The sequence below is a fragment of the Echinops telfairi genome, unplaced genomic scaffold, assembly GCF_000313985.2.
Source record: "Echinops telfairi isolate 266 unplaced genomic scaffold, ASM31398v2 ScPeMD7_31;HRSCAF=116, whole genome shotgun sequence".
NCBI lineage: Eukaryota > Metazoa > Chordata > Mammalia > Afrosoricida > Tenrecidae > Echinops > Echinops telfairi.
Genome location: NW_022103928.1, coordinates 8,219,661 through 8,237,817, shown reverse-complemented (window position 1 = coordinate 8,237,817; position 18,157 = coordinate 8,219,661). Strand labels below are relative to the sequence as shown.

General features: G+C 42.9%; 1 protein-coding gene across 1 annotated transcript in view; it reads right to left on the bottom strand.

Moving 5' to 3' along the window:
• The window catches only part of FOXP1 (forkhead box P1), a 269,188-nt gene that overhangs the window by 81,956 nt on the left and 169,075 nt on the right, over positions 1–18,157 (bottom strand). The window contains exons 3-6 of the mRNA XM_030885576.2: positions 13,907–14,044; positions 12,820–12,909; positions 7,265–7,418; positions 1,543–1,747 (exon numbers count right to left, since the gene is read on the bottom strand). Coding sequence (XP_030741436.1) covers positions 1,543–1,747; positions 7,265–7,418; positions 12,820–12,909; positions 13,907–14,044 — 587 coding nt within the window. The remainder of the gene's footprint in view (positions 1–1,542; positions 1,748–7,264; positions 7,419–12,819; positions 12,910–13,906; positions 14,045–18,157) is intronic.

Here is an 18,157-nt window from a genome sequence, read left to right as displayed (position 1 = left end):
AATTCACAAAAAATGACATTTTCCTGCCATTGTCCCACACACTTTATCCACTCTTCTGTGAGCGTGTACACACACACACACACACACACACACACACACACACACACACACACACACACACACACACACACACAAACCAGCAAATCTCAGAAGCTACGTAAGGCAGAAACCTGTCAGAGAAGGAAAACAAAAATATTTCCTACTAAAATGAGCCACAGGAAAGTGGCTAAGATTGCTCCCTGTCCAAGGCAGGCAATTTGTGAGACCTGGGAAACAGTGCAGAGTTCCAGCTCTCACAGGGTTGTGTTTGTGTGTTTGTGTACCCATGTATACTTCGCCCAGATAAGACTTTCTGTGATTACTGATCTCGAAACAGAGAACAATTGGGAAGTATCTGTAGTGTAGTGGATTCACAGAACAAAGAGGTTTTACAAGTATAAAGGGATACGTCTTACTAAACCAGTGGGTAGATTTCTGAATGTTCAATAGTGTGAAAAATGCTATTTAGTATTGCTTACCAGAATAACAAAGCTAAGAGATTTCTCCCTGTGACAGCTTTATAAACACACAAAAAATAGAATTTGTTTCTTCCATACAGAATCATATTTGTTAACAAAACGTTTTGGTTTTTGGTTTCAATTCACTGTTGAAAACCTTGACCAGCAGCAGCAATGCTTCTACTTGCTAAGGCATAGTCATGTGAATTAACAGCCTCTTTTTCCTAGAATACCAGGTGAATATTTCTTCTTGTAAAACCACCTAAGCTCCAACTAATACTCATGTGAAAACTTACTGCCATCCCAATTGTGACACATGATTGCCCCTGTGGATTTCCGACTATAACTCTTTAAGGGAGTAGAAACCCTATCTTTCTCCCAATTAATGTGAAGCTCCAGACAGTTTTTAAAAAGTCTTAACTCCCACCTTCCAAAAGAGGACTACAGCAGTTGAGACAAGGCTACGGCGCATGTCGAAAGGAGAGGAGATTGGGCCGTGCTCTTTCTGGTTCCATCTCCCCCTCCTTCAGACCTTTACTGAGTCATGAACCTGGGAAATCGTACCAGGAAAAAGATGAGCTCCCTGCCTTCAAGGACTACATGGTGCAAGCTCTATCTTTCCTGCCATGTGTGCCTCAAATTTGCCCACAGCAGACACTCTATTCCCTTCAACGGCATTTACAGCCAAAGAACTCAGCTTGTAGGCAGGAAGCGTTTGGCAGAAAGAGTAAGCCTGGAAGCCTTGAAATCCAACCCATCCAATGAGAAACAACAGACGGCTGCCTGGTTTTCTAAGCATGGGACAGAGCTACATGAGTGCGGACTTCTTGTTGGAAAGGTGAAAATAATTAGATGTTCCACACCCAGACAGAATAAATTCTTAAGTAATTATATGCACATTCAAGTCACCGAGAGCCAATATGTATATACACACATACATATATATTCCCCACTGCCCCCCCAGGACCCTGCCCAGCTATGGAGAGGCAAGGCCATCCCACCCGCCCGCCCTTCTTGTGCGAATAGCTCAGTGGCTGGCTCCTACCTTTCCCTTTTGGGAGTGTGGACGGACAGCTGTCCGTTTGTAGAGGCATGTGGGTTCATTATTAAGGAGGTCTTGGAAGGTACAGAGGAAGACACGCATGTTGTGGTCAGATCCAAACTGCTGTGATTGTTGCCTGTGGTTTCTTCTGCAGCGTGAGCGCTTGTCACTTCTTTCCAGAGTTGCTGCAGTTCTGCTGGAATCATGCCTGAAACAAACAAATTGGATAATTAAATCAATTAACAGCTAATTCTGTCCTCTTCAAACAGTAATTAAATCAAAGAGTCAGTAAACAAAGCCTAGTGTTAGGGGGTTTTTGTGTGCGAGTGAGGGATCGCGCGCATGTTATCCCCACTTCCTCCCAACTACAGCAAATGTGGTCTAAGAACTGTGTCTTCCTACTGAGCACTGTCCTCATCACACATACAAGACGCTCACAGAAAGGAGCACAATACTCTCGCAAATGCAGCTGTTTTGCATGCGAACTGCTGTTTCTCAATTTTGGAAGGGAGCCGGGGACACACACATACCAAGTTATTATCGTACTTTTAGATATAAAGGGTTCTAAGAACATTTAGTCAACTCTACTATTATGACAACATGAACTACAAAATGAATAACTTTTGTGCTTTAAGTCTTCAATGATGACAAATAGCTTTGTTATTAAATATAGTTTTTATTAATCACTTTCAGACATAAATTATGAATTCCTATCGTCTTCCTGAAATGCTTTTCAACTTTTAACAGTCAAATTGATTATACTATGATTATTTCATTAACACACCTATCTTCCTCATTAATTTTGGTTTCCACTACCGCATGCCTAATTGATGGATGTGTCTACTGAAAAACTGCATAACTTTTTACACAAGTAACCCTATTATTACTGTCATTTCTTAGATCAATGCTAATGAACCATTTCAGAAGAAAACGAAAATGTAAAATAAACTTGGAGCCATAAAGTTCTCTTGTATTTTAAGAGGGTCAAAATGGTTTTAAGGAGAAGGTAAGTAAATCTACTATTTCCCCCAAGAAGAGATGTAATCAGGATGTCTCTCTCACAATTGTGGGCCTCTTAACCTCTATTATGGGGGTATGCCTCTCCAGCCCTGGATTTACACACGGCACTGCACATCCGGGTGTACGCACGCACACCAAAAAATACTCAAAAGATCCACCAACAACGACAAAACAGTAGCAGCTCCTTTTCAAAGGACACCTACAAAACAACACCCACCCCCCCAAACTAAATAAACAACAAAAAACCCAAACCAACCACAAAAACAAAACCACACCACAGAGCAACCTCGAATTGGCACTGGACGTCTGGATTGCAGTTCATTGTTTCAATCAAGCGTAACATCGCCAGCCTAGAAGGCCTGCCATTTTCTGACGATACAGCAGCAGCCGAAACAGGCATGTTTCTTAACAAACCTCAGGTATCGAATTAAAAAAGAAGGCTGTGTGCATTATATTCATTTGAAACACATGATAAAAAATGCCAAGGTCTAAATTTAATTTATTTTTGTCATTTAGAATACAATGGATAGATAATCATCTCAACGTGATCAGCCAAACATCTTTACTTTGCTAAACTGTTAAAGATTTTAATTACGCTAGCATTGGAGAGCACTGGTCTAATGAGGCGATGGGCTCCAGAGAATCCGAGTGGTTAAGAACTGTGAAATGAGTCTGATAGGATTTTTTTATATTCACCGTGGATCGTTTGCATATCAAAGAGGAGTAAATTATTGCACAGCAGACCAATAACCTTCCCCGCCTTTCTGAGAGTGGCGTTAACAAAAACAGTTGGTTTCTCCCTCACGGCTCTCCTCCGAGATGTCCAAATGCTTCAGCATTTGCAATTAATACACAGTGAAAGGCGGCGTCGGATGTGGTCAGATAGTCTTAGAAGGCACCCTCAACAGGCATGTCGGGCTACTTCTGCCTTCATAAAAATCAAATGCCAATTATATTTTGATGGATTTTGTCCCAAATGAGCATTTAGTTATTAGGCATATTCAATTATTGCTTGTCCCCTGAAATTAAACCTTGGAGGCAAATTAAACAAAGGGAAAGGTCACTACACAATCTCATGTCCGGTTCTGCTGCATCTGGGCTATTATTTTCAAGCACCTTGCGCAGTGACATGTGGGATGTATTTGGAGCTAACAGGCCTGCCAGTGTTGTCTGCACACCAGCAATTACCTGTGAAGACGGCTGACCCTCCGACCACTGTTTACTCAATCGAAACAATACTGAATAGGCTTGTTGTCTGTTGATGATAGCATATTGATACAAAACCCCACGGGTACACACCTACTTTGATTTTCTAAGGAGTAAACACACATGAAAAGAACAAGCTGACTATTTCTCAACCCCAACTAATTGATTTCTGGGTCAGTTGCTTGGGAGGTCGCTTTGCGTTGGAATTGACTTGACAGCCCAGGGTCCTTGCACGGGAGGCACAGGAGAGCAGGGGCAGAACTTAGGTGGGCAGGGAAGAACTTTGGAACAGTGTGTAAGAAGTTGCTTACTGGGCAGTTAAAGACAACTGTATTACCAATTGTTACATCTACAGTGTGCATAATATTCCCTGCTCTTCTCTTAGTCTGTCTGGCCAGCCCATCTGCTTTATCAGCAAAAGGGAGAAGTAGTAAATAAGCATGGACCCAGAGAGACAACCCAGGTACTTCTGGGCCAATATTCAATGTGATAATTACCTCCAAGAATCTTTCTCATAACAGAGAAGCTGGCATATCCCGCCCTCTATCACTGCTGCACCTTATTGGAGAAGTTAAACCGTTAGCTCGATGCATCTTATCTACCAAAGGATGCTGTTCACTGAGAAAGACAAGATCTCAGGGAAGAATTAAGACAGATATAAGGTACAGTAGTCACCAAGACTAAACATATATCAAGCTTCCAAAAAGCAAGCATTTCTTCCTAAGTGGAGAGTAAGAGTAATGAATCGTATCAAGTAAAATCTATTAGCAGGTGACTAACTAATAATCAAGTAGGGTGCCTATGCATCCGAATCAACTGGATGGCAGTGAGTTCCGTTTGAGTTTAATCAAGCAGGTAATTTTCTCCTATTGATAGTTTACACTTCAAAAATGAGAAGGCAAGAATAATATTCAAAGTGCATTTCTATATGAAATTACTGGTGCTGAAGGGGTTCAGATGACTAAAGATGAAAAGCTTACGGTATGCTGATTATGCAAAACCACGAGGGCCCTAAAAGAAAGTTAAAGAAAAAATCCCTTCTTAGTATAAAACCTTCAGGAAAAACACAGGCCTTCAAAATATTGCTCAATCTATTCCTATATGCTGACATTTTTGCACATGTTTGTGGCTGCTTCACCAGGGCTCTGAGCAGGTATGTAAAGAATCGTTCTATTCTGCATCACCAGCCTATTAAGGCAGATCCCATGTGCATTCACACAGTTCTTTTTTCTAGGACGATTGGCCTCTTCATTAGAAAAGAAAATGCAGGCGCAGGTTTAAAAAAATGTATGTTGTGGGGACAGTTGACAGATTACTCTTTGTGGAACTCAATTTTACAACCCAGGTATCACTGGCTCAAAGACAAACAGACAAGATCAATCTTTTTTTGTCCTTCTCCATCCATACCCAGATGACCACGTTCAAGCAAGCAGGGAGTTGATTTAAATCTCTTAATGGCATCTGTTTTAAACCATCATCTCTTGCATGAAAGGGAAAAAAAAAAACTGTGGTGCAGTCCAGCCTGACAGAATGCTCAAGCCCATTTTGGGTGTAGGGTGGGGGAGATAAAGCCCATATCCAGACTCACACGAGAAGGCAATGACACAGGTAGTTCATTTTATTGCCAAGACCTCACTCCAGAAATCTCTGTATTTACATTCAAGTAATCATGGGCACACATATAGGCACCCTTTATATTTTAAATATGCCTCTTCTTAATGTTGCAGGGTTGATAGTTATAGCCGACTGCTAAGCATATCAATCAATGCCATGACTAGTGAATTACCTACCAGTGTCTCTGATATGTTACTGTAGAGATTACACTTCATGCATCACCACATTCATTTCTTTCACATTACACATGAGCTTGTCTTGTCACTGCCCAATTGCCCTCTTTTGGACAGCTTAACTGATGAACTATAACAATGAACCTTAGTGAGTAAACTTAACAGTAGAGGAGCGGTGGGAAAAGACAAGAAGAAGTGGAAGCCTGAGTCCAGTGGGTGTGTCAGAACAGCCGGCAATGTTTCCCACAATAAACCGCAAGTTGTAATTAATGCATGTTCTAACATTTCCAAACACACACACACACACACACACACACACACACACACACACTAGCTGGTATGTCCTATCTTTTTCCTCTTGCCTTGATGTTACCAACTATTCTCCTTTGGCAATAACTGAGATGTGCGTTCTGTAGCAAGCACTGCAGCAATAATGGCTGAAATGAGAGGGCAAGAAGGAAGATGAGGGCAAAGAGCTCTGGTCTCGGTGTTATAAAAAAAACAAACAAAACCCAGAAGGGACAGAGCTGGGTGTGGTTGGCTCAACAGAGAAAATTCAAATGCAGACATGCCTCACTGGATCCACTTAATGCCAAAATTACTAAACAAATGACCATGCCTTCAGTCAGTAACATGCAGAATGGAGAAGGTTCTACATGGTCTACTTTCTTCAGAAAGCAGCTGAATCCAAGACACCCACGGCTTTGCCCATCGGCCTTCAAACGCACACATACACTTCCAGACTGACTGGACACAAGGGCACTCAGGAGTCTTGAGGAGAACACTCAAGTCTCTTGTTCTGTAAAGGATGGCAGACTGTCTCCTACAGCACACTTAGATGCGTGCCACATTCTCCTCGCCTCTCTCTTGGGTCCGGTTCTGGGTATCCCACTGGCTTTCACGTTACCTGTGCAAGAGTCCTGAATTTCTTGAACTACGATAACTTCCTAGAGACAGGCAGCATTCCCTGTCCCAATACCCAACGACGACTTTGGAACATACTGTCAGTGGCTTTCCAAAGTAATTTGCACCAAAGCCCAGGACACGTTGTTGGTTTCCAAAGAACCCGAGTTTGGGAAGAACCAGAGATAGAAATGGTTCTTTTTCTCATGAGTGCAGAATCACTTGTTCAAATATCCAGTCAAACCGTGCTTAAGGAAAGACAAGACAAGAAAAGAAAAAACCAACAAACAGGCTGCCAGACAGCCCTCACCCATCATTTTGGATTTTGTAGCAAACAAAAAGGATTAATAATATGAATAGTTTAGAAAAAAATCAATTCCACATTTCTCAAGATTTTTAAATGGCATTTACAAAGTATTACTACTAAAGTTTGAACCTGAAAAAGAAATCATATGATAAAATAATATTGTCTGAAAATTATTAATAAGGGCATTTAAGAAAATCCGTGACTCCAAACTGAAAAATGCCCAAATTACTTGGTAGCATCTACCTTCCAGGAACATGACAGTGGGGCCACTCTGCTGCTGCTACTCCTTCAGATCACATTAAGCCTGCACTTGGACATCAACAAGTACTCTAACAAGAGTTCCCAAGGGTCCAACATGTCCTGATTTAGCTCATGTTTCGGGTTTCACGTGTTTTAGATGGGCACAACTTCCTTAATGATGGCACTGGAGTGTGCCAGGGGAACCTCCCAGCCTGGCCCCGAGTCTCCATAGAGCTGTGCCTTCTGGGTCATCCGCACGTACCTTGAGCAAGAGGTTGGAGGGGAAGGGCAGGCTGCCCTGGCTGAATTGTTAGAAGGCCTTGGCGCTGTAAAGACAGGAGGTGTTGCTGCTGTAACTGCTGCATCTGTAAGAGCTGCTGTTGAAAAGCCAACTGCTGGGTAGCCACCTGCTGTTGCTGCAAGAAATCAGGAAGAAGGGGAAGAGAAATGAGATGGCCACTTCCCAAGTAACTCGAGTGTGGCTTCTCCCAAAGCCATTGTCATCATCAAGAACTGAGAATGGTCACTAGCGAGGAGTAAAGGGCCCAGTGTCAAGACCAGCATAAAAGGAGCAGCTGCCTTCAACAATGGGGTGGGGGATGGGGGAGACTGCTCCCACTGAAAGAGAAAGCCTTCATCAAGCCAGCTGTCCCACTCGCAGTGTGGAATGGCTGAGTTTTGTGGCCAAGCCATGAACTGCTGGACTTGTGGAAGCTGCTGCAATTATTTGTGCTGCAAACGAGTCCACATTGAACTAGTGGGGAGGGATTTGAACTCTGAACTTGCGCCGTGTGGAAGAACCAGTTGCCTTCTTCCCGCCTGCACTGGCAGAAGCTTTTAACTACTCTGTTTATCACTTGTGACATAAATAAATGAGAAAAAATCAGACCTTTGAAGAAGAAAAACTTCATCTAATATTGTTAATTAGCCATGACAAACGATGAAATAACATTGTAAATCTTTCATAGAAACAGCCACTAGATTTTAATTACACACATTAATAATTTAGCAAACAACATCGTACTTGACTAGGAGTGTTTAGTAATATCAACGCGACTTCAGCTTTGGATGCCTAACTTGGCGTTTCAGAAAGCCCTTTCAGCCTGGTGGCCAGTCCTGCTCTCTGCAGCCCGCTGTGTTCTTGAAAAGAAGGGCTCTGCGATATGACAGACATCTTTTTGTTGACGAGACAACGACAGGAGGAAAACTTGTGTTGTGTAAAACATCAATATATCATGCCTGTGTTTAGCAGGGCTCATTCCAGTCCCCCCCAAATTAATGTAGATTTCCTTAGTAATTATCTTAGTGATAGAAAGATAATACAGTACAGTTGTACAATAAATAGAAGGAAATTATCTAATATCCTTAATCTGCTAGGAATCATAACGAGGTAGAGGTCTTAGCCACATTACAGCTAACAATTATGAAAGGAAAATTAACCCTTCTTCAACTGTCATCATAAAATTGAGGCAGGGGGAGGGGGGCAGGTTAATCAAGAGCAGCTTTTCCAATTCTGAGAATTAGTCCAAACAGCAGAAAGACTTCAGCAACTGAAAGGACTAACTCACCCTTTCAGAACATTATGCACTGGTTTAATAACTGGACATTACAAACAACTACATGTACTTGACCCAGCACTTGGCTTATCTGACACATCCATAAGCTGGTATGTATATCAAGATCTTCTGATGCCAAGTTCAAAGGGAGAGAAAAATGGTGGCTTCTTTTCGGCCTCCATGCCGTTTATTTTACAGTTAAAAAAAAAAAAATCATCATTCTCATATTAGCAACCAATTTCAGACTTACTACCATGCCACTGAGAGAGTTAATTGAGTTTCACTCCAAAAAACAAATTCTATACCACTAACAACAAAATTTAAATAAATTTAAATGAAAAGCCAGTGTTTTCATTTTAAGAACAGCATGCATAAAATGATCCAATTGTTTTCACCCCTTCCCAAGTTATCACATTAATGTAAAACCCAATGATAGTTATATTCATGTCAAAATGGCTTTTTCACTTCTTCAACAGTTATTAATTCACATTAAAAAAAAAAAAAGGAGAAGGGAAAAAAAAGAAAGAAAAAAGCCCCAAACCCAACATTCACATAATATAAAAGATTGGGGAAATAACTCTTTTTGAAGTAACTATAATTAGGGGGTGAGCGGGGGAGTTGATGCTGGAGGTTAGTGACAGTGTTTCCTGCTTTACTGTAAATGAAATATTTTAAAAATCCTGTATTTATATAAAACGAATGGTGCTTTTTCTGTTGTCTCTGCAACTATCCCTAGGAAAAGCTCATGAAAGCTCTCCACGTTTGAAAAGCCAGGATATAAAAGTATACAAGGCCCATTGTCCAAAGAAAGAATTTAAAAGCAACACTGGTTGCCAAACTGTGCTCCCCACCCAGTTACCAAACACAGGATACGAGCCCGTTTGTTTACTTCTCACAATTGAATGCATACAAAAAAGGTCTCCCTGCAGTCCCCTGGACAGGTCAGTGCTCAGTGTTAAAATGCTAAAATGCCCTGATAAACCTTGCATTTCTGATCCCCTCCCCAGAGCTGAAGTCAAAGGTCTGTTTTCCTTTCTTCGGCTACTCCCTACAGCCTAACATAAACTGTCATAACTGCTTGGGACAAATGGCCCTTTTAAAACAATCAACTTCGTCTGGTTCACCCGTACAAGATGAGATCTTTCTTGTCGCCTGATTTAAAACGAATTCAGCCATCTACTTTCCACAGCAGTTCTGTCAAATACTAATGAGCTGCTGCTTCAATAGCTGTGCTGGGCTACCTCACCCTCCCTTGGCCAAGAGCATCTCTTCTGGGGGAAGGCCTGCAGTCGGTCTCAATGTGGGGGCCAGACTTTCTCAGGCAAACATGGCCATGCAACATTAGGGCAAATGAGAGAGAAGGCATATTGTTCTGCCCAAGCTTCAAATTCTCTTAATCAAGAAAGGAAAAGTGGAAAGGTGGGGGAGAAAAACAGAACCTGGTGAGAGAAAATTATGAGCCACTAATGACTGGGGGACTCAGTAAGTTAATTTACTTGTTTCATCTGTCAACACCCAAGTTCAAACCTTGTTAAAATCACAACCTCCAGTCCACATCATGAAACTGCTACCATGTAACTGTTTCATTCCAGCACAAAAGGGCCACCACTGGCATGATAATTTCAGAAGACTAGCTGCTTCACTAAAGGGAAATAAGCATCTCTCTCTGGCCATTGTTACAGCAGGTCTCGGCCAGCTTACTGGTACAATGGGCACACAATGCACTCCAAGGAGACCTGTTCCCTGTTCTGCAGACTTCTAAGGAGACTCCAGGCAGCGCTTCGGCTGGGTCACCTTAGCCTACGAGATGGATGACAAAGCATGACCACGGCAAACCTAGTGTCGGGCAGGAACAGCTACCGCCACATGGCACATCCTCTTAGGTGGGACACAAAGTGGTCCCCTTTTCCTCCCTTCCGTGCCTCAGATGCTTCCATCATCTTTCTGTTCCCAAGATGCTCACCTTCCTGACGACAGCAATTTGGGAGAATTAACTTTTATCCTTCCTTCTGCTGTGTAACTCTCCCCTTCCCATTTCTTTCTCTGCCCTCTGAGCGCATCTGAACTTTCATGTTCTCCCAGCATGCAGATGTGCATTCCAAACGACGACGTCTCTCAGACCAAATAAGAGGTTAATAAGAAGTGGCAACAGAAAGGGAAAACACAATCCCTGGTAACTGATAAGAATGACAGTGGCAGCCCTTTTTTGTTTGTCTTCAAATATAGAGTTAAAGATCTTTTAAAAACTAAATTTTGATGTCTTTGAAAAGAAGGAAGCACAAAATAACAACAGGGGGTTATTGCCTGCGAGCCACAGGGGAGAAACTCCATAATTCTTATTCTGCCTTTTGAAGGCTGTTAGAAATCTGATTCAAAAAAGCAACAGCAGAAGGGGAAACCTCTTGAGGCTGTAACCATTTCCTGTGATCATGCATAATGTGCTTCAAAAGTGGGTTTTTACCCATTCTGTTGATCAATTGCACCTCCTTCGTATCCCTTCTTTTTTCTGCTGTGTTTACATCTGATGTGACTCAATGACAAGCACTGTCTGAGACTGTGAAGCAGGCCTGTCACGTTGATTTATGGGCGCATCAAACCACAACTTGTCCAAACTGAAGCTCGCAGTTCATTAATTAGAGAGTTGTGACTTTGAAGTCAGCTTTCAGGCTGTGGTTTTTAACATTTGGCTTAATTTATATGCTCTTGAATGTGGATCTCTAAGGAAAAAACTGAAATTCCCTTCTTGTCTTTGAACTTCTTTTGACCGCACAATAATCATTTCTTTGTCCAGAGTGATGCCTGCAATCCCCGAGTCATTAACGCGCACTGAACTGCCACTGATGAGTAAGCCCCGCTGAATTAGAAAAACAGCCAGCAAAACAAAGCTGAGAGCCTTCTGCACAGTGATATCTCACAATTACATGCCTTCCCTCCCTGTGCCATTTCCATTTTAATTACTGTTAGTCCTTTAGATTTACATTTTAGACACTTTTTAATCTGTTCCCTTTTTTATTATGGCAGCACCCGGGAGCACGCTACTGTACTTAAGGTTGTGTCAGCATTTTCATTAAAGCACCCCTTCCCCTTCACCCCAAAACGGACTCTACTCTGCAAGCTGGCAGGGCCTGTGAAGCAGTCCCGGTTGGTGCAGAGGGAGAAGGCGCGGGCGAGGTGGGGCTCTGGGGCCTTCCCAGTGTGCCCCACTGCACTGCCTGGCATCCCCGCTGGTTGGAAGGAGAGGGGCGCAGAGAGTCATCCGGGTTGACCCCTTCCCAGAACTACACCAAGTGTTTGCCTGCTGAGGGCCGGCCGAACAGCGAGTGCGCATCATGTACTGAATTATCAAATGCGCTGCTCCTAGACCAGTCATGTGAAAAGAAATTCTGCCTGCTCTCGGAGATGTGAGGAGCCAAGTTAAACCGGCTAACTTTGGAATGGAGAGAAAGATCTCAGAAGGCTCGCACACAGCCTTCATGACAAGGCTGGGCCCTCATTCCCAGGAGACCCTGGAAGGCTGGGGAAGCAGAAACCTCCCCCACCCCCCTCGGTTTTAAGTGATTTTTATGGGGCCAATGCTCTCACCCAATTGGGAGGCAGGGCATACTGCTCTAACATAGGGAAGCTACAAAGTACCGTGCACACACAATACAGTCTGGTTTATATCATACACACGTAGCCCTTGCTGAAAACTTCTCTCAAACTCATGATACCTGGTCCAGGTTTTTAAGACATTGAAATATGTCCCTCTTACAAGGTCTTCAATAAATAAATAAATGGAAGGACAGACTAGGGTGTTTATTCTTGTTTTAACCTTCTTGTCTGTGTGTCTGGCTTTGCAAGAGATTCCTCTACAGGAGGAAGAGGCTGTCGCCACACACCCAGAGTCTCTGCGCTGGGAGAAAGAGAAGAGTTGAGAGTGTGTCCGAGTGAAAACGTACTCCTGAAAGGCCTTCACTCTCCTACAGGGACATCCAGGGTCACAGGTGTGCCAGTCTGCACTGGGAACCCCTGGGGCTCTCCCACACCCCCTCACCAGGATGAGGCGCAGGTGCAGCCCTGGTATCAACTGCTCGGCAGTGGCAAGCGAACGGAACTCCAAGAAATCGGAGCGAAACAGGACAGTAACTCTCAGTCTGAAAGCTGAGAGCCGATAAGAGTCAGCTGAGTTGTGCAATCATTTAAAAGATGAATGACAGTTTAATAGACACTAGATAGTCCTCTGGGACCTGTGGTTTGAAAGTAAAATATGTATTGTCGGTACCTCTTTAGGCTGTTTTCCAGCATGTTGATGTTGTAAGAGTTGAAGCTGCAACTGTTCCTGTTGTTTTTTATAAAACTCTTGAAGCTGCTGCTACAAAGGAAAGACAAAGGTGGTCAGTGACAGAGGGTAGCGCCAATCCACCGGCCCCTTTTCCTGCCACACAAAAATGGTGATTTGAAAAATAGCATCCTTTTATCTGTAATGGCCTGACCTTTAGTTTTAAGCTCGACGATAAATTCCGTGCACAACTGACTATTCTTGGCATTATTGTTTGAAAAGTAATCTCCGAAATGAACTGACGAAAAACATACCATTTTCTACACAAACTAATTAAAATAAAGCAAGGAGTGACCTTTGATTGGAACAACAAAGCCAAAATGCCCTTGCTTGAGTCTGGTGGATCCTGACGGGGCTTTTTAAATGATAGGGTCGGTGCGGTGGGTGCAGTGCCGAGTGCCCATCAGCAGCGCAGGCCACTTCCTCCGCATCCCACCCCCACCAGCATCGGCCAGCACCATCGCCCTGACTCTCCTCCATAAAGGTTCCGGTGCGCATTAAGATTAGAGTAGGAACCGTGGCCCGAAGGCAGCCAGGCGGTCATCCCCAGATCACCATGCATGGAAGAGGTAAAATCAACTCCAAAATGCTTCTTTACGTTGAGGAAAGGAAACCAAACCAAAACCACCCCCCAAACTCTGTAAGCTTCAGAGTGGAAATAGGGTCTTTGAGAACTGTCATTTCTCAACCTCCTCCTGATATGTTCCTCATTTTCCTTTGATTCACATCATTTGGAAGCCTCTGGGCTTACCAAATAAAAGAGAGTAGAGCCATGTAAGCCTAAAAGATCTGATTTCTACCAAGTCCAATTACAGCCCTAATCTCAGTTCATCGGGTCCTCTCCAAGCCCAAACCCGAGTCATTGGGCAGGGCTCCTCGGGCCAGGGATGTAAATGCCAGCAAGTACTCAGGATCAGACTGCACTTTGCCCCACCCATGCTGCTCTGCTTCCTCTTTAGTGCCAGGGACTTCTGGACGGTGTGACAGGCTCCAGGGATGCTGGCGGAAGAGGAGGCGGAGGGACAATTACCTGTTGAAGCATGAGGGCCTGCTGCTGCTGGAGGAGGACCTGGAGCTGCTGAGGGCTCAGCACTTGTTGCTGGAGGATCTGCTGCATTTGCTGGGGAGTGATAACTTGAGGTGTCATCATAGCCACTGACACGGGAACCTAGAACACGTTAGCGCAGGGTAAATAGGAAGCCAGGGACTGCACACACGCAGCCTGGCGGGTGGAGTCTGCACACCGCCACCAGCTAATGAATTTACCACCACCCCATACCCCCGCCCCCCACGCAAAATGCTTTTCTTCAGCAGGATACAGCAAAAGCTACTATTTCATCTCCTGGGGCTTATTTTAAACATGAGAAAGTTAAAAAGCCTTAGAGCACTAACAGGTATTACACACGGCCTTGTGAGCAGTCAAGGAGCAAAGGTTTTACGAATCCATGCTACCTGGAGTTAGGGCAGAACGACCTCAATTTTGTATGTCAAAGTCAGCTGCAGGAAGTTAACCCAAACTTCTACTGTGGTTTATGGAAGAAGGGAACTAACGCTTTCCTAGCTGGAGCTGCTACAATCCACTACTCCACGCACCATGACTTCTGACAAGCAGCGACACGTATGCTTAGTCTTGTGGATATGTGAACCTTGGCCGCACCCCTGAACTCAACACAGACCCTTCCTATGATGCTTCTGCCACTTCCTGATTCACCTGCATACAGATGCCTCAATTCTTTTATATTGTGATACCATTAAAAGCCGCTTTCCATGACATTTCAGTGACAAACAGCTCCAGTGATGAACTTGATAGCATTTCATATTTGCAACTGTTAACACGCTTGTGTGCGGGCATCTCTGCAAGGAACCTGAAGACTGTCTCTGAAAGGATGATGTCTTGTTCAGATAAAACACTGACATTAAAATGACAGGCTGTCTTGGCCAAGGTTACACAAATTGTATTCAAGCGGATACCTAATGACAATGCTATGAATTCTGCAAGCTTTCTAGAATGTAATTTAGCTATTCAAAATAATCACTGCACTTGTGTTTAATTTGCAGACTACATGAGGACCATTTTGTCAGTCCCCGTAATGCAAGAAGACTATTTCATGAAAAATCACCCCCACCCCACCCCACGCCCCCAAAAAAGATAAGGAAAGAAAAAACAATGAGAGCAAAGACAAAACTCCTGTGTCTTCTAACAGTAATATTTAAGCATCTTACTTTTCTTCGGTTTCTAATCAAACATGACAGCAAGAAGCTAGAAGCAGTAAAGGATATACTTTGTTAAAAAAGGATCGGCTGTCATCTCATGTATTACAATAAAAGGTAATAACATGTTTTGCACTTTGCCTGTGTGCCACTAAAAAAAAAATCTGGCAGACAATAGCTGATCAGAAGATAAAAAAGAATTAAAAAAAAATCTTTCAGGGGAGCAGTAAGCAAAAAGGAGAGGGAGATGCAGTATTAATTTTATGTAACGTAATGTCTTAATATGCAGTTTATCTTGACTTTTTCACATGATTTGTCCTGTCATTTGCATAGCGAGCTCTCATTCCTAATTTCACAGTCATTATGCACTGATGTCCCGATTTCTCAGCATCACTAATTTTGATGAACTAAAAAAGGTTCCTGAAGGTCAGACGCATGTACAGTGAACATTTTCCACTGTGGCAGTGGCTCACGTAGTGTGTGGTGGGAGGATATGTTTATGTGAAAGTGTTACATTGTTTAGGAAACACTGGCTGGAGCATTTGAAAATTTTCATTAGCCCAACCTGGGAAGGCCATATACAAATTCTTGCCAGTGTGGTGGTAGGCTTTTAAGGGTGGATATAGATACACTGTAATTTTAAACAGATGGGCATGTCTGGGTATTTTTATATGCAGAAAGGGACAGATGTATATGAATGGATAAATTATCCTTTTGAAAAGATACTTCACAGCACGAAATATCACCAATGACTAGAACAGTGAAGTTGCATTAAGTCTAGGGCAAACACCAAGAAGACATTATCAAAACATCTCGCCAGCCCCAGTCATTCTAACTTGTCTACCCCGTCTTCTGCTAAAAGAAACTTTTTGAATTTTAAAATACAAACCCAGTGCCAATCACTAACACTGGAGTTGCTACAGCCAATGTATCACAATATAAGTTTACTTTTCCTGGAGAATTGCATCATCCTACGGGAGGTTTGATTAAGCAAACAAAAGAATCATGTTTAAGGTTCACACCCCACCCCCCACCCCCCACAGTTTCTTGGATTATGTACAATATAAATACTCTGGAGCCAAATTTCTGATGGTGATGAACAGGAAGAGAGGCAGGAATAGGGTGGTGTAAAATCTAAGCTGGTAATGGACATGTAATTTAACAGAGGTATAATAGAAACCATCACAGAAACAACAGTGGGACATACCTTAATTTTTAAAAGAGTTACAGAAATTCTACGCTAGAAAAGTGCCTACAGAAACTTGGGACTGTGATGGAAATACCCCTAATCTTCACAAGGGTGGTAGTCACTTGGCTTTATACAACTGTCAGAACTCTCATCCTTTTAAAATTTACTGTCTGTAAATTCAATCTCAACCAAATTACTCTAAGGGAATAAAAAGTATGCTAAAACAGTGGGTGTGGGTGGATTTTTTTTAAAAGACTCAGACAAAAACTAATAATGTATAAATTATCAAGGGTTCATGAGGGAAAGAGGGGGGAAAATGAGGAGCTGATACCAAAGGCTCAAGTAGAAAGAAAATGTTTTGATAATGATGATGGCAATGTCTGTACAAATGTGCTTGACACAATGCATGTATGTATGGATTGTGATAAAAACTGTAAGAGCCCCCAACAAAATGATTAAAAACATAAACTCAGGCAAAACTCTGATTCTTCTGAAATTAGAAATACCAGTCTCTTGATTTTCAATAATCAAGGGGGTTAAGGGAAGACAGTTAATAGAAACTCTTCTGTAACATCAATAGTTTAAATGCTCCTTACTGATTAATTCTTTGCAAGTCCTGCTACAGAAGAGGAAAATGAACTTGCATCTCCCCTTCGGTCTCTGGGGGAGCTCCTGATGGGCAATAACAGGTGAAAGCAGCGGGCACAGCCAAAGGAGGGGGGGCAGCTCAAGCCCCCACCACTCCCCAAGGGGGCTGGCTGCCCTCAAAATCACCGGAAGTGGCTTATTACAGCCTGGTGGCCTTCACTTGGCTTTCCCTACCCAATATCACCTTCTCAGACCCCTTAGCCCTGCGCCTCTGTGATGGGCTTGGGCTTCCTTTCCAAGTGTAATAAAACCAAGATCCCCACCCAAGTTTCTGCTCCCCCAGGTCCCGAATATAGCTCATGAAAGCTTTCACAAAGATATCCACATGGTCCAGAAACCATTATGGGGTAGAGAACCACCCACCACCACCTGAGCAGTACACCACTTGTACAAAGGCCTGAAAGAGTTAAGCATTATAGCCTATGCATATAACTGCCTGAACTCCCAATATCCAACTTTCTCATGTAGCTAGTCCCTACTAATCGTAGGAATCAAAGGGCATGCAGTAGCAGCGAGAGGCTATTACAGCCCACACTTTATTGCCCATCACTACTGAGGTCATTAGCAGCAGGCGTGATTGCACCGGTCTTAACCTATTGATCACTGTAACTACTACCATTTAATCCTGTGTTGGACGTCGGGAAAGCTGCTAAAGGCACACAAGAGAGGGAGTTTAAGCATTGAGAAATATGGCCAAAGCTTAGAAATTACTCTTTGATTCATAAAATCTAGCCAGTGGTTTAAATCAACAGTATTTAAAACAGTCATGTGAGTTTTAACTACAGCCCTCTAATACTTATCGGCCCCTCTTCAGGAGTACTCCTTCAAAACTAAACTTTCCCCCCTTCCCTCAATTTCTGATCCTAAGCTGTTTACCTTCCCCTCTCTGAGATAGAAGCACTTATTTCTGATGTTTTCTGTGCTGCGGGGCTCTGCCTGAACTAGAAGTTCAGGCTAATTCTTGATTTCTTTCTCAAATGACAATTTAAATATAATGCAAGGGGGAGGGGGATTATATCCCTGATACTGTAGCTGCCTGAACTGTTTGAGTATATAGAAATGAATGTATTTTATGAGCTCACAATGAATCATAGAAGGCAATTTATGAAGAACTAGAATGATTCTGTCTAGCTGCCTTCAGGGATCAGAAATTCAAATTAAACTTTTGGCAGACATTTAAAGAATGCTAACATACAAAACTGAATTTAAACACACACACACACACACACACAC